At 40.4% G+C, this 13,334-nt stretch overlaps 1 protein-coding gene across 4 annotated transcripts in view; it reads right to left on the bottom strand.

Moving 5' to 3' along the window:
- The window catches only part of CLIP1 (CAP-Gly domain containing linker protein 1), a 73,521-nt gene that overhangs the window by 38,206 nt on the left and 21,981 nt on the right, over positions 1–13,334 (bottom strand). For all 4 annotated transcript variants that reach the window (XM_075435064.1, XM_075435063.1, XM_075435062.1 and 1 more), the window contains exons 4-7: positions 7,153–7,277; positions 5,841–6,057; positions 2,496–2,693; positions 2,025–2,128 (exon numbers count right to left, since the gene is read on the bottom strand). In XM_075435064.1, coding sequence (XP_075291179.1) covers positions 2,025–2,128; positions 2,496–2,693; positions 5,841–6,057; positions 7,153–7,277 — 644 coding nt within the window. The remainder of the gene's footprint in view (positions 1–2,024; positions 2,129–2,495; positions 2,694–5,840; positions 6,058–7,152; positions 7,278–13,334) is intronic.

Consider the following 13,334-nt stretch of genomic DNA (forward strand, 5'->3'; position numbering starts at 1 on the left):
TTCACACAAAGGAAGGAAAGCCGCCATCTTTAAAACACAACCACTGACAAAGTCAGGCATCAGTCTTCCTGCAGCTCTATAAAGAAAGCATTCTGTTGCATTTTCTGATGAGTTAAAAAGAAAACCTAAAAGTCATCATTGATTCTCTCATTTTTTCACCCTTCTGTATGTCCTCAAAAGAGGTGACCTACATGAACAGTTTGATGTCACATTCTGTATATTCTACCATTCACCTAAGAAACAGAACACTGGGACAACAGCTACCCATGGGCCTTCTAGAAGCACACTGGTCAACTTGCATCAAAACTCATAAAAAAAAAAAAAGCATAGACAAACATGTGTTACGTGTCAAGATGACCCACAAGATGCAGAATGGGTGCACCAGCAAGAACAATGACTCGCCTTGCCCATATAGGAGTCTCAGAATGAGAGGACAGAGGTGAGAAGCTTGTATGTGACAAAATAAAAATTATTTCTTCCCTCCCCTGGCTCTGGTATACCCAAGGAACAAGGGGCCAGATCTCCTCCTTTTCCCCTTGATCCTTTCAGCATTGTAAGGTGCTGCAAAGGAAGAGACAAGCACGTCTTCTTTCCTTTGAATGCCACACATTGCTGCTGCCGCAGCTTGGCTGACACATGCAGAAATCATTGCATCAAAGGGAGTTACAAGTGATGGATGTCTAAAATAAAAGGACAATAAGAATTTATTACTGGAAGTACGTCTCACCAATATGCCTTGGGGAACAGAGGATTAAAGATTATTTGACTTCAAGTTGCTGCGGAGACTGACTTGAATACCTATTACAGAGACCTTTCAAACTAAACAAGCCTAGAGTGGTTAGAAGGAATATTACACTGCCGAAGCCGTGAATGTTTTCTCGGCTGCAGGACGTCACTTCGGTGAGCGGGTCGCAGGCGCAGAGCTGCACTGCCACGCTGCCTAGCAACACGCTGAAGGTGAGCTCAAGGCCATGGAGGACTGCAGTAAAACAGACCCCCACTGACCTGGCATGCAGCTAAAGTAGGTCCACAGCCAGGCTACCGGAGGTGCTGCAAAGCTGCACCTTTTTTTTTTTTTTTTTTTTTTTTTACTTTTAAAAACCCACTGCATTATTTTATACAGAATATACAAGTAATTCCAGATCTAACTACTGCTTGTTTTGAAAAATCGGTTAGAGGGGGTCCCATAAAAAGGCATCGTGAAAACTGTAAAGGAATTGGCCAGGGTTTACCACTGCATTTTCTCCTCTCTGATTTCTAGTTTTAGGGAGGCCTTTCAGAGGGGTTGACATCTGACTGACTTCAGGGCGCACACAAGCCTACAGGGCAGACTCACAATGGGTTTCTAAGTAGACCCTTGCTTTTCAAAAGCATTCCAAATCCCTCAAAACAATCGATCAGATTATTACCTAACCTCGTCCCAACAAGCTATCAGATTATTTCCTTTCCTAACCTCACCTCGCTTGTTTGGTAATCTCAGTTCTTTTCCTCAAATGGTTACAAAACACCATTAGAAAAGGCATTAAAATTAATGGCTTTGATGATTTTCCTGTGAGAGACAGACCCTACGTAGAAGCACATGACTAGTAGTAATAAATTATTCACAAGAGAACTAAACTGTAAATTCTTAATCGAGCACTGTCAGGAAATGAGATTAGCAAAATTTTCCTTCTGAAGTGGAGTGTGTTTCAAGAAGATCAGGCATGATCCATTAATTTCATATGACTAGGAATAAAATCCTTCACAACAGAAAGCAATAAAAAAATGAACGAGTTGCACGAAATTCAGCTATAAACAACAGTTACAGCTTCTAAGCAAGTCCACTTTCTTTGGCTATCCCTCCCCAAATTTAAGTTTCTTTTTCAGTTTTCATTTTAAGAAACTGCAATATGATTTTATACAATAATTATCCGTATCTGCATTATTCGAAATTTGTTTCATATTTCAAACTCACCACAGTGCATGCTGTTAATGCAAAGTTTGTTTTTAATATAGTTATACTAATGAAGACAGCTTTCGGTTACCTTTTCTCTTCCTCAAGCTGATTGAGCAGCTCCACTTTCTCCCTATCAGCAGCCTCCACCATAGCTCGTAGCTGGTCCATTTTTGTTTCCATCTCCAGCACATGCTAATTAGCAGGAAGAATAAGAACAACATCTTGGAAATCTTTTCCAAGCGATATCCCAGTAACTACAATTCGGTAAAGTGATGGCCCAAGGCACAGGAATGTTATCATATTCAAATATGCATATATTAAAAGAAAACCATTGCTTATTCAGATGTGCAGAGAAACTCATCTAAAATTCGTTAAATGAAATAGATTTGCTATCTCATCAAGCCAAAGTTTCCCCAAGAAAGAGCTCATTGATATGGACTACTTTAGTTTTAGAACACCATGTCTTGCTCCCACATGTTTTCAACAAGAAAACAAAATTTTGGAAATCAAGTCAATAGTCTTAAAGCCTCTATTTTCAGAACAGCAACACCACTCTTACCCGATCATGTCCATCGCGAACAAGTGCTAATTCCTGCTCTATTTCCCCTACGTGACTGGTTGCTTTTGCAACTTCTGCCCTCTCCAGGTCCCTTTCTGCCAGGAGCTGCTCGATGTGTTGCTGCTTCTCCTTCAGTGCCTCCTGTAGGGCCGTGGTACCAGAAATTTTTCTTGCGTACCGGGAAGATGTTTCTGTCAACTTCACAAAGTACATATGTTAAAAATCATTCTGTATCAAGTGAAAACTGGGGATATCTCCAGAATCTACAAACATTGGGTTAGTAAAGCAAATGCTTTCTGTAACCTACTGTACCCTCTCCTTTTACATTTAAATTACTTTATTTTGTAGAATTTACCAATGGCAATAGATGTGTAGTAAGACTGCTTGGTAGCAATCGGCAGGTAGTGTGTAGGAGACAGAAGGGTTGAAGTGAAAACAAAATGCTGGCCTGAATTGAAGGCTGCTTAGCAGACTCAGACAAAGGCTAGCTCATGTTTCCAAGTGTCTTTTGCATTAAAAAAAGAAAGACATCCTTTTCCAAAGCTAAAAACGTTGTGCCTCTAGTTACCAAGTCATCATCTTGGGTCACCAGCAACAGTGCAACATTTCCAAATGCTCTATCAAAAGCTTTTGGAACTCCAGCTAGCATTTTGCACCTCTACTATGGGAATGAATCATCCAGGATCAAAAGCATTCACCTTGACTTAAACAGCCAGTCTTACAGCTAAAACCTTGTGAAGAAGAACAATTGGTATCTGGTTAAAACATATGTTTAAATCACTTGGAATTAATTTTAAAAAAAACCTGAAAGATTAAACTTAAGAGTGTAGGTAAAAATGAATCAATGTGGAGAACTATCGCTAAAATGAACCTTAGGGTTTTCCTTGACCTTGCATGATCTCTGCTCCACTGAATGGAACCCATGTCAGTGAAAATTCAGCATGGCCCTGTCTTCTACTTCCTCAAGAGTTTTTCAGCTAGAAGGGAAAGTAAATAAACTGAAAGTACGTAGTAAAAGTGAAAAAGAGTTGTGAAAACAGCAAAAACTGAAACAGAAATATCTGATACAGGTTATAAAAACTGATTTCATGCTTAACAGCCCAGAAATTTGTCTAAGTATTAAACGAGAATGATATCTTAGTTAAAGCCTTACTTAAAACAAAAACCAATACACAAAGGCTCACTCTTCTGTTAGGTTAACCTTTAGCTCTGTCTAACAGTATTGCCCAAGGACAGGAGCATGTTTCTTCCATGATCCTTTCGGAGATCAGAATGTTGAAGAATAGTTGTCATACACAGCCTGAAACGCTGGCACTGGACAACACCTCCAACTGAGAGACACATTCTCCTGTCATCAAAAAAACACACTTCCCCTTCTGTTACCGTGATTGCTACACAATTTCTCTATTTCTCTACTCACAGCCTTGAACGACACATCTACAACCCACTGCAAATGGTGTATCTAGTGACTCCAAAGGTACGAGAAAGAATAAACCATCTTCGACTTTGATTAGTTGTTTCAGATCCTCTCAGTTTTTAGAAGATACCTCATTCCAGAGTGTATTGCTTTTTAACAATTCTAGCTCTTCAAATCAAACTTGACTTAATTCCTGATTCCAAAAGATTTCAGAGAAACATCAACTTTCTTCAGACTTGGCAATAAATACAAATTGCAACAGGCAGTCCTCTTAAATGATTAGTTCATCTACTTTGACAGCTGCTTTTCTTACACAGGAAGAAGAAAACAGCAACAGCCCTGAATAATTGAGAAGACTATGTAGGAGCCCAGCAATTTCCAGATAAGTTATAATTTTCTTAGAAATTGGAGCAAGGAAAGCCTGCTGTGTCAGAACTGATTTCAGGAAATCCTGTTCCTTCAGCAGCTTAACTTTTAAAGAAAAAGCGTCACAATTATTTTGACAGTCCTTTTAACTTGGATGGTAACCATATGCTCATATTGCCTGAGAAAAAGAGTTGGAAGAAAGCTGGAATTTTAATTCCAGAAACAATGGATTACAGAAACTTTATATTTTATGGCCCAAAACATGCAGAAGCCCTGGGGCACAACACAGAGGCAAAATCAGCAAATATATTGTAGACACTGACAATGCGTAACTGTACTCTCCTGCTGCTTAGAGAATCATAGCATACCAAACAAAATGTAGAGGTCCACGTTAATGCCTCTCCAGCGGCTCGCGAAGCCTGCCCTGAACCTGAGGCAGCACCATGTGTTCGCACACCGAGTTCAAACCAGCTGGAAGTGCAACTCCCAGAACGCGTTAAGTAATGAGGTCCCTCTGTCCGTGCCAAATAAAAAATCCCTGATGCTTTCTGTGATAAAGTATTAACCCTGCTGCCCTGACCAACGGCTGACCTCTGCTCACTCCTGGTCTGCCTCAGTGTGGAGGAAGCACGGTAAGTCGCCTCTCTGCTCTGCACCTCCTGGGCAGCGGGACAGATGCCAGCCAACCGGGTCCAGATCAGCGGCAGTCAGAGTGATCTCCTTCTAATCAGATGTACTCATGTACTTCGGTTTAAAAAAAAGTAAAAATCTAGGGTGACTGGGGAAAACAACCCAATTATTTCTATGCTTTTAATTGCCTTAAAAGAGAGACTTTTAGAAGTTCAGCTTTCCCAGAAGATTTCTGTTTTACTACTGCAACCCAAGACTAGGACGTTCTTGTAACAGAGTGACTTTAAAAGAAGCCACAGTAAGTGTATTAGGTGGAATTAGTACTGTGTTAGAATTCACCCAAGCCACTGCACTTTGCAACATTTAGCCTTTATGAATTCAGAGGATTAAATGTAAAAGAAAGAGGCTTCTTGTTAGCAAAGACTTGACAATCTCTACTTCTGTATTTCTCAGCTGACTCGTCTCTTTAACAGTAGAAGAAAACCTTTTACATTTTAGACAATTTGAAGCTTCCTGCTTCATAAACCAAGTTCGATCTATGGAAGCTTTAGTGCATACCAGATCCTCAAACACAAACCCCGTATGACAGAGGTAGTGCTAGGAAAAGGAACAACTGAATGGAGATTCCAGTCAGAGCACACTGATGCCTTTTCAGTTTGCTGGCATCACAAGCCCCTTTCTTACTGCAATAACTCGGTTAGCCTGAATTAGCTGTGCAAGCGTAAATATTCAAATACTCAGCTCCTCTCCAGGGCTAGCTAAGATTTCCTTCCTTCATGCATGCTTTGAATGAAAAAGAGAGCACAATTAAATGTATATTGTGCTCTCCCCAAGATCCATTCTATTCTCAATTTATGCAAGTAGACCACAGGCAAGCGCCACGTGGATTCCTGCTTGGGAACGTAAAGCATGCAATAGAAAAAGAAGCTTACTAGTCCTGTACGGCTTGGCTTGCTGCTTACTGAAGATGCCACAGAACTGAGGGAGCTCAGCGAAGATGCGCTTGGACTACGTTTCAGGGCTGTGGGAGTCGCAAGCACTTTTCGCACGGTTGTCTTTGCTTTCGCTGGTGTGGTTGATGGGAATCCAATCTTCGTGACTTTGTGGACTGGAGCAAACAAACCGTATTTGGGCTGACACTGAAAATACCTTTAAAAAAGCAAAGCAGACAGATGAGAATACTAAATTAACTTCTGTCTTTTCAAATGTATGGTCTGACTTTACAAAGAATTCAAGATCAATAGTCTAAAAGTATTAAAGAACATGTTAACAGCTGGTGACAACCTGATCTATATTAGATTGCAATTTATTTTTTTTAAGAGTAGATTTGGAAAGGGGACTTTGAGAGGCTGAAACAGCAAGGTAACAGCAGACTTCAGTAATCCAACATAGAATGCACTTGAGCTAGAGTTCTTTGTTTCCTAAAAGTTTCATTCAAAATTCAACACGCACAGCTTTCCTCTTCGACATATTCCTCTGAGCTGCCAACAGCAAATGTTTCAGCAGAGAGTTAAAAATAAAACCAGATTTTAATTAAATCAAGTAGTTTTATATTTTATTATACACATACCTACAGATGTATGCATATTTGATTGTACAGAATATATCTTTGGTTATATATATACAAAAGCCACTTAAAATTTTAAGTTACGATCCCCCACGTTAAGGCAGCACAATCGTTGTAAAACCTCTTTTTAATGAGTTAAAGGACTGTTTATTACATCAAATGAGAAAGAAAGTTAAATTATGATGTGAATTAATGCCTTGTAAGTGTGATTTATTGGAGGAAGCAGCTATACTGTTCCCTGTCTTTACAATGAGGCAACCAATTGGCATAGGAGCTCTCAGTCCCTGTGATGCTGGAAGATTTCCCTTAAGTTCCGCTATTAGATAACCAGAGATATTTTCTTAACTAAGCATTCATGCCAAGCTGAGAAACCAAGCAGATGCTCAAAAAGCAGGAAATTGTGTTTTCTGTTATCACTCTATGAATAAAATTCACACAGGAGTAGGAAAGATCAACTAATCCCATGATTGTGGGGTTGACACAGACTTTCAGAGATGTGTAGGCGTCATAAAAATCAATTCAGTGTCTAACGATCCCCCGCCACCATCAGCAGACAATCAGGTTTACAGCCTAACTACTTCTCTTGACATAAAGTTTCATGTAAGATATTAAAAAACCAAAACTGAATATAGAGATGTGAAATCTTTAAAACGGCTGCTATCTGACGACAGACTAACCTTGTTCCAGCAACGGCTCCATCATTCTTTCCCAGAGGTTCATCCAGTTCCACTCCACACCATTCTCCTTTAGCGAAGTCCGTTTCTCCCAAGAAACGCACAACTCCAGCTTTTGTTCCACCAACCTACAGCAATGAGACACACAACTGCCTTTACTGCATTTCCAAATTAAAATGCTGAACAGAGTGTAAAAACCATTCAGTATAATCCTGTTCACAAAGCACATCAGTGATGTGACCACTTCTTCTCTCAAGCTGCATATTCTTTTGACTGTGAGTTTTCTTTTAATAGGCTGAACAGATCTTCACAGTCGTTTACAGAATTAAAAAAAAAAAAGATTTAAAATAAATTTTTAAAAAAATCTCACATCCCTAGCATTTATTTCTGTCCAATCTGGTATTCAGGAAGGTTGTCATGACTGAAGGCCACAATTCTGTGAGATGACTTGATATGGCTATGAGATTAAAAATACGTTTAACAAGACTCGGTATAACCAGTGTACTGAATGCAATAGATTTGTACTATACTTTCACAACAATTTCTAACAGCAATAAGGATTTCTAAGAACTGCTTATTTCTTATTCTGAGAGCAAAAGTAAAAGAAATTAAATGAGAAAAAAAAAATCATATTTGTTCTGAGAAATAGCTCAGTACAACCCTCCTGCACTTAAAAGAACTGATACAAAGTATGATGCACAGCACCTTGCAAGCTTGTAGATGCAAACCGTCATCTGAATTCTCAAGGAGGGGAGAATAATTTTCTTGATCTTTTCTTTATTTTTAAAAAACAAAACAAAAAACACCCCTAAATGGAAGATTAGAAATCAGTTATTTCCAAACTGTAAATACTAAATCTTTACAGCTATCCCAGTTACTTACAACGTCTGCAAGATACAGTTTCTCATAAGCCCCAGGGGCGGGAAGAATTAAATTAAGGAAGAAGCAAAAGGTGTTCAGTGTGACTGCCACGTGCCAAGAAGGGCCACAAGCCAGAGCTGCAGGGTTCTTGCAGGTCAGAATGACAATATGTTGTGCCCTATTTGTGTGAAAATCTGTTCAGCCTGCACCGAGCATTACGAAAACAAGCCAACGTTAACAAAAACCTCTTCAAGAGATCCACGGATTCAACACAGACATTTTCAGGGCCATTGGGTTTTTTTCCACTTGTGTTTTCCCGCACATATTACACAATGAGGAATATTTTGTAGGCTTGTCAGAGAGTCTGGATGTAACCTGCTAATGCAAAGACTGTAATTTTCCTTTTTGTGTACTAAGACGTATGCTAGGATTTCATACACTTTTTACATTAGACATTCCATTTCTTGGGGGGAACTTCCCAGGATAACTAGAGAACAACAAGCATGATCACAGTACACAAGATAACTCCTATTAATACACCTGGGAGGTGTTCACACAAGAGGTCACCTGTAAAGACTCCAGGAACAGAGGACATTATCTGCATGAAAGCACTAAGTGTCCACAAAGTACCAAGGCAGTGCACAGTAGCTGCCACACACATTTGTGCTCCAGCTTCTGGCTCACCAACTTCGCACAGTTGACAGCTCTGAAAAAAAAAATTCTAATCCACACAAACCTCAGCAACCCAGGGAAGAATAATTAACCCTTTTTGACATTACTAAAATGAGAAAGCTGACAGACACCTTTCATTCATATTTAAGGTGGCGGTCCCCTTCTCCCTCATTAGAAGTAGTCTTCAAATGTTTAATCTGCAAATTACTTTTGCATCTTGCTTTAAGTGGCACTGTGTTATTACTCTTCGTAGCATAAAAATACACAAGTTTACAGTTATCATGACTCAGCCTAATATAGTAACTAGTAGAACGACTGGTATTCGGTGTTCTTGGCAGAGAACAGACAAACTTGCCCTCTCAAAAAACAAGCACGAGTACTGTCTTGGAAAAAAAGAATCATAACTGACCAAATCAGTCACATGGAATCCAGATCTCCTCCATGGCACAGTGGTGGAGATGGAATATGTAACATTCTTTGCCTGCTAACATTCTTTCCTGGGAAGAACTACTCGTTGACACATGTTATTCACTCTCAGACATAACCTACTTTTTCTAGAGGATAAAGTCCATTAACGTTAAGTACAAACATCAAAATAAAATTTAACTGAGCTGTGCAAGAGAAAAACATGCATGTGTCTGTGCTACCAGTCTATACTAGGTCTTCCAGGTTGTCCTCCTCCTTATTCCTTTTCTAGCAAATTTGGGGTTCTTTTTGTTGGTTGGTTTGGGGTTTTTTTCTTTAAAAGACACCTTTCAGTGAAAAGACTGGTTAGTTCTGTGCCTACTGTCTCCCTACTCCATTTTGTGCTGTTGTCTGCTGGAATAAACAGAGTTAAATCAAAAGAGGCTGTAGAAAGCCCATTAAAGAAATCGGACAGGAAAGCTAGAACAATAGCCTAGATAAGGAGCATCCCTTCAAAAACAACAGCCAGGTCTGTGGCTGCACAGAAGGATTCCTCAGCTCCACTCACAGACCTGTTTAGCCAGGCCAGGAAATTTTATTGCAGTTTTGTGGAGGGGTGGGAGGGTTTATTTGGGGTTTTTATTGTTTGCTTTTAATAAACAATGTAAATCAATTACCAACACACACACACAAAACCTTTCCATAGGAAGGTAAATGGAGCAAGCAAGGTAAGAGCTATGTGAAGCACGGCAGTGCAAAGGGATAACGACATGCAAAGACTCCCAGAGACCGGAAAAAACTGTCGCAGTCTGTTCCCTCCAACTCCAAGTGTATCTCTAGATAAGTAATGCTAGCTCCAGGATAACACAGATTAAACTTGGATGCAGAATATTATTTTTGTTTCATACCTTGGCCCTGCTCATCTTCCACATTTAGGTAAAAAGTACCTGTAGCATTTATTTTGAAGTCATTGCATCCAAATCACAAACCGAGAGACACAATCTGGAAGAAAAGCTTTGGAAATGACCAGTGCCCACTGGACCTGCTACAGCAACCATGGCGGACGTGCACAGGACTGCAATCCCAGGCCCGGCGGGAGCGAGCAAATGGAGGAATTCGTACCCGAGAACACACGGGGATGCAGAACATGAGATCCCCAGGAGAAACAGCAGTGGAACTAGTCTTGTTACCATGGTATCAGGGTTATTTTAAAACAAGATGCAAGGAAGAATGCCAAAGAATTTTTGTTTTTTCCAAACCTAGTCAAGCTTCTTTGAATAACCAGCTACTATATTTCTGCAAATATTGAAATGTGTATCCTTGCCGACAGCAGGAATCAGGGTACGCTGCAGCAGTAAAGTGCTCACAGCATCAGCAAAGGTCTTTATACATATTTTTGCTCAGTTTTAATGAAAAGTCTGTAGTTCTAAAGACAGGGTCACCACTGCTCTCTAAAAGCCCGAACCTACTGAAAACTTCCAATCATTCACAGACATCTGCCTCAAACAATCTCCAGCTGTAATTAAGTACTCTTCATTTCTTGTCAGCACAGGAAAGACATGCAGGAACAGAGGAGGCCACAAAAATGATTCAAAGGCTGGAACCCCTCTGCTGTGAAGAAAGGCTGGGAGAGCTGGGGCTGTTCAGCCTGGAGGAGAGAAGGTTCTGGGGAGATCTTAGAGCAGCCTGCCAGTGCCTGGAGGGGCTGTGAGAGAGCTGGAGAGGGGCTTGGGCAAGGGCCTGTAGAGACAGGACATGGGGTAACGGTTGTGGACTGAAAGAGGGGAAATTTAGATGAGGTATAAGCAAGAAATTATTTACTCTGAGGGTGGTGAGGCCCTGGCCCAGGTTGCCCAGAGAAGCTGTGGCTGCCCCCTCCCTGGCAGTGCTCAAGGTCAGGTTGGACGGGGCTTGGAGCACCCTGGTCTGGTGGAAGCGGTCCCTGCCCATGGCAGGGGGTTGGAACCAGAGGAGCTTTTGGTCCCTTCCAGTTCAAACCATTCAACGATTCTATGACTCTGCATATGACTACATTGCAAGCATTTAAGAAAATAATCACTTATTCCCTTGGTAGTACCATGTGAGGTGCTACTGCACAACACAGTATGGTAAAGGCTTTTCTATGCATGAAAGCTGCAGTACATATACAGGCTTACACTTAGTGCTCTAATGGGGAAAAAAGTTTAAGATGCGATTACACTAAACTGTATACCAATATGAAAAAAGAACTGTACTTACAGAATTATAACATTACAGAATTATAGAAAAATTATTAGAATTTTTAATTATAACAATTATAGCAAGAACTGTAAAAAAAACCCCAAAACATCACCCCTTAAAACTAGTTGCATTTGCCAGTGGATCTATTTCCCAGTAGTGCATGAGGGACTAAAAACAAAAAACAGTCCAGTTTCTAGAAGAAACAGGGAAAAAGTGTTTAAAGTTTCTAGAAGTTATATGGAAAATTGGGGCATCACTACCACGAACACAGTTTTCCATGACCTTCATTCATGCTAAGGCAGGTCACTAAATAATAGAGCAGAGAAAAAAACCTGCCAGATCTTTTTTTAGTCAGTCATCACACTCAACATAGCCAAGCTATAAAACTCAAAGCAATAATATGGTAGAGAATCTAGGTTAGGCTACTGGTCATTGTGGGGTGAGGAAATCTGCTTGGGATTCACTAGGGTTCCGTCAAACACATGAGAAAAGTGATTAAATTCCATTTATCAAATTGTAACTAAGCTTACATCAATTTGCTGTGATGTAAAGTGAAGTAGCAAAATGGGTTTGCAATCCTGAAGCAGTTACAAACTTCTGCTAAAAGCACATTGGGATGAGCACGTCAAACTTCGTGAGAAACCTTGCAGAGCTGCATTTCCAAAGACAAGTAGTAGCAGAAAACAAATAAATCCCCTGTAATCCAGGAAAAAAGAACAAAAAACAAGATGGTCTAAAAAGCAAGACTGCTATTTAAACAGTGTTCAGCAAAAATACAGATCTCCCTGAAAAGAGGATATCCACTGTCCAAAACGTTGTCAGTATAACAGTATCACTTACTCGGGCCAGTGGAGCACAGTTAAAAGGTGAGCAACAATTGCTCTGTCTCCCCTTCTGCCTGAGCACTGATTAGCGGTACCCTTGAAAAACACTGCTCGGATATTTCTGTGTCACGTAGACCCAGCATTTTCAAAACCATTCAAACCACAGCACCCAGAATATGCAACACCTGAAAAAGCAAAAAACATCCAGACAAAGACGCTACACCTTGGAAAAACCCGGGATCTACTAACCAGAATCTTCTTTTGTTTCTCAAAATTTAGAGGAACTGTTTCCAGCTGTCAAAAGCAATTGTATCAAACTGATTGGTTCACCCATTCAAAGCCAGAGGGAACCACCAGCTCATCTCCTCTGGCTTTCCTGAAACAGGTCTTCACATTTCACCCAGTTACATCTGTAATTAACCCTGTAACTGCACTGAGCTAAGCTGTGGGTGTTGATGTTTTTAGATCAGTGCTGATACCCATCAGAAAACATGCTTCCACTGACAGTCTATTTTCATAGTTAATCACTCCATTGTTAGAAACATATTTAAATTTGAAGTAAACCGAATTTGACCATGGCTTCTAGCCACTGGCTCTCATTATGCTTTTATGTGGAAGATTATAGAGCTCTTCAGCAACCAGCATTCACCACACAGGAACACACGTGTTGAAGCAAGCCACCTCAATTTTTCCCCTTCGTAAATTAAACAGATTGAGGTCTTCCAATCTTTTATTGCAAGATATTTTCTCTTGCTTGAGTCATTTTGCAGATATTTTCTGAATTCTTGCCAATGTTTCTAATGGTCTTTTCAAACAACTAAGGACATAACTACATAGAGCATTCAAATACTGACCAAAAGTACGACCAGCACTGCTGAGAGCACCACGTATTTTCATCGGTCCTTTTGCTACACCAACCCATGAATGCCTCTTTGGTACCTCTAGCTCCTGGATCTTCTTCAGGCATTCCTCTCTCCAGCAGACAGCTGCCCATGGCTGTTACACGCCTTAAGCTTTCACTCTTGGGCTTATAAACTCTGCCATTAAATGCAAAATGCTACCAGCAGCTTGGCCTGCTGGGGATGAAATGAGAAGTCCCCTGGACCGCTCCATGCATATTGTTCTCTACCTGTCTGACTGTCTGGAGATCTCTTCAGGAATGATTTACAATTACTTCCAGAGCCTGGATTAGCTCAAAGACAA

Source organism: Opisthocomus hoazin, chromosome 13 (genome assembly GCF_030867145.1).
Source record: "Opisthocomus hoazin isolate bOpiHoa1 chromosome 13, bOpiHoa1.hap1, whole genome shotgun sequence".
In the NCBI taxonomy this organism is placed as follows: Eukaryota; Metazoa; Chordata; class Aves; order Opisthocomiformes; family Opisthocomidae; genus Opisthocomus; species Opisthocomus hoazin.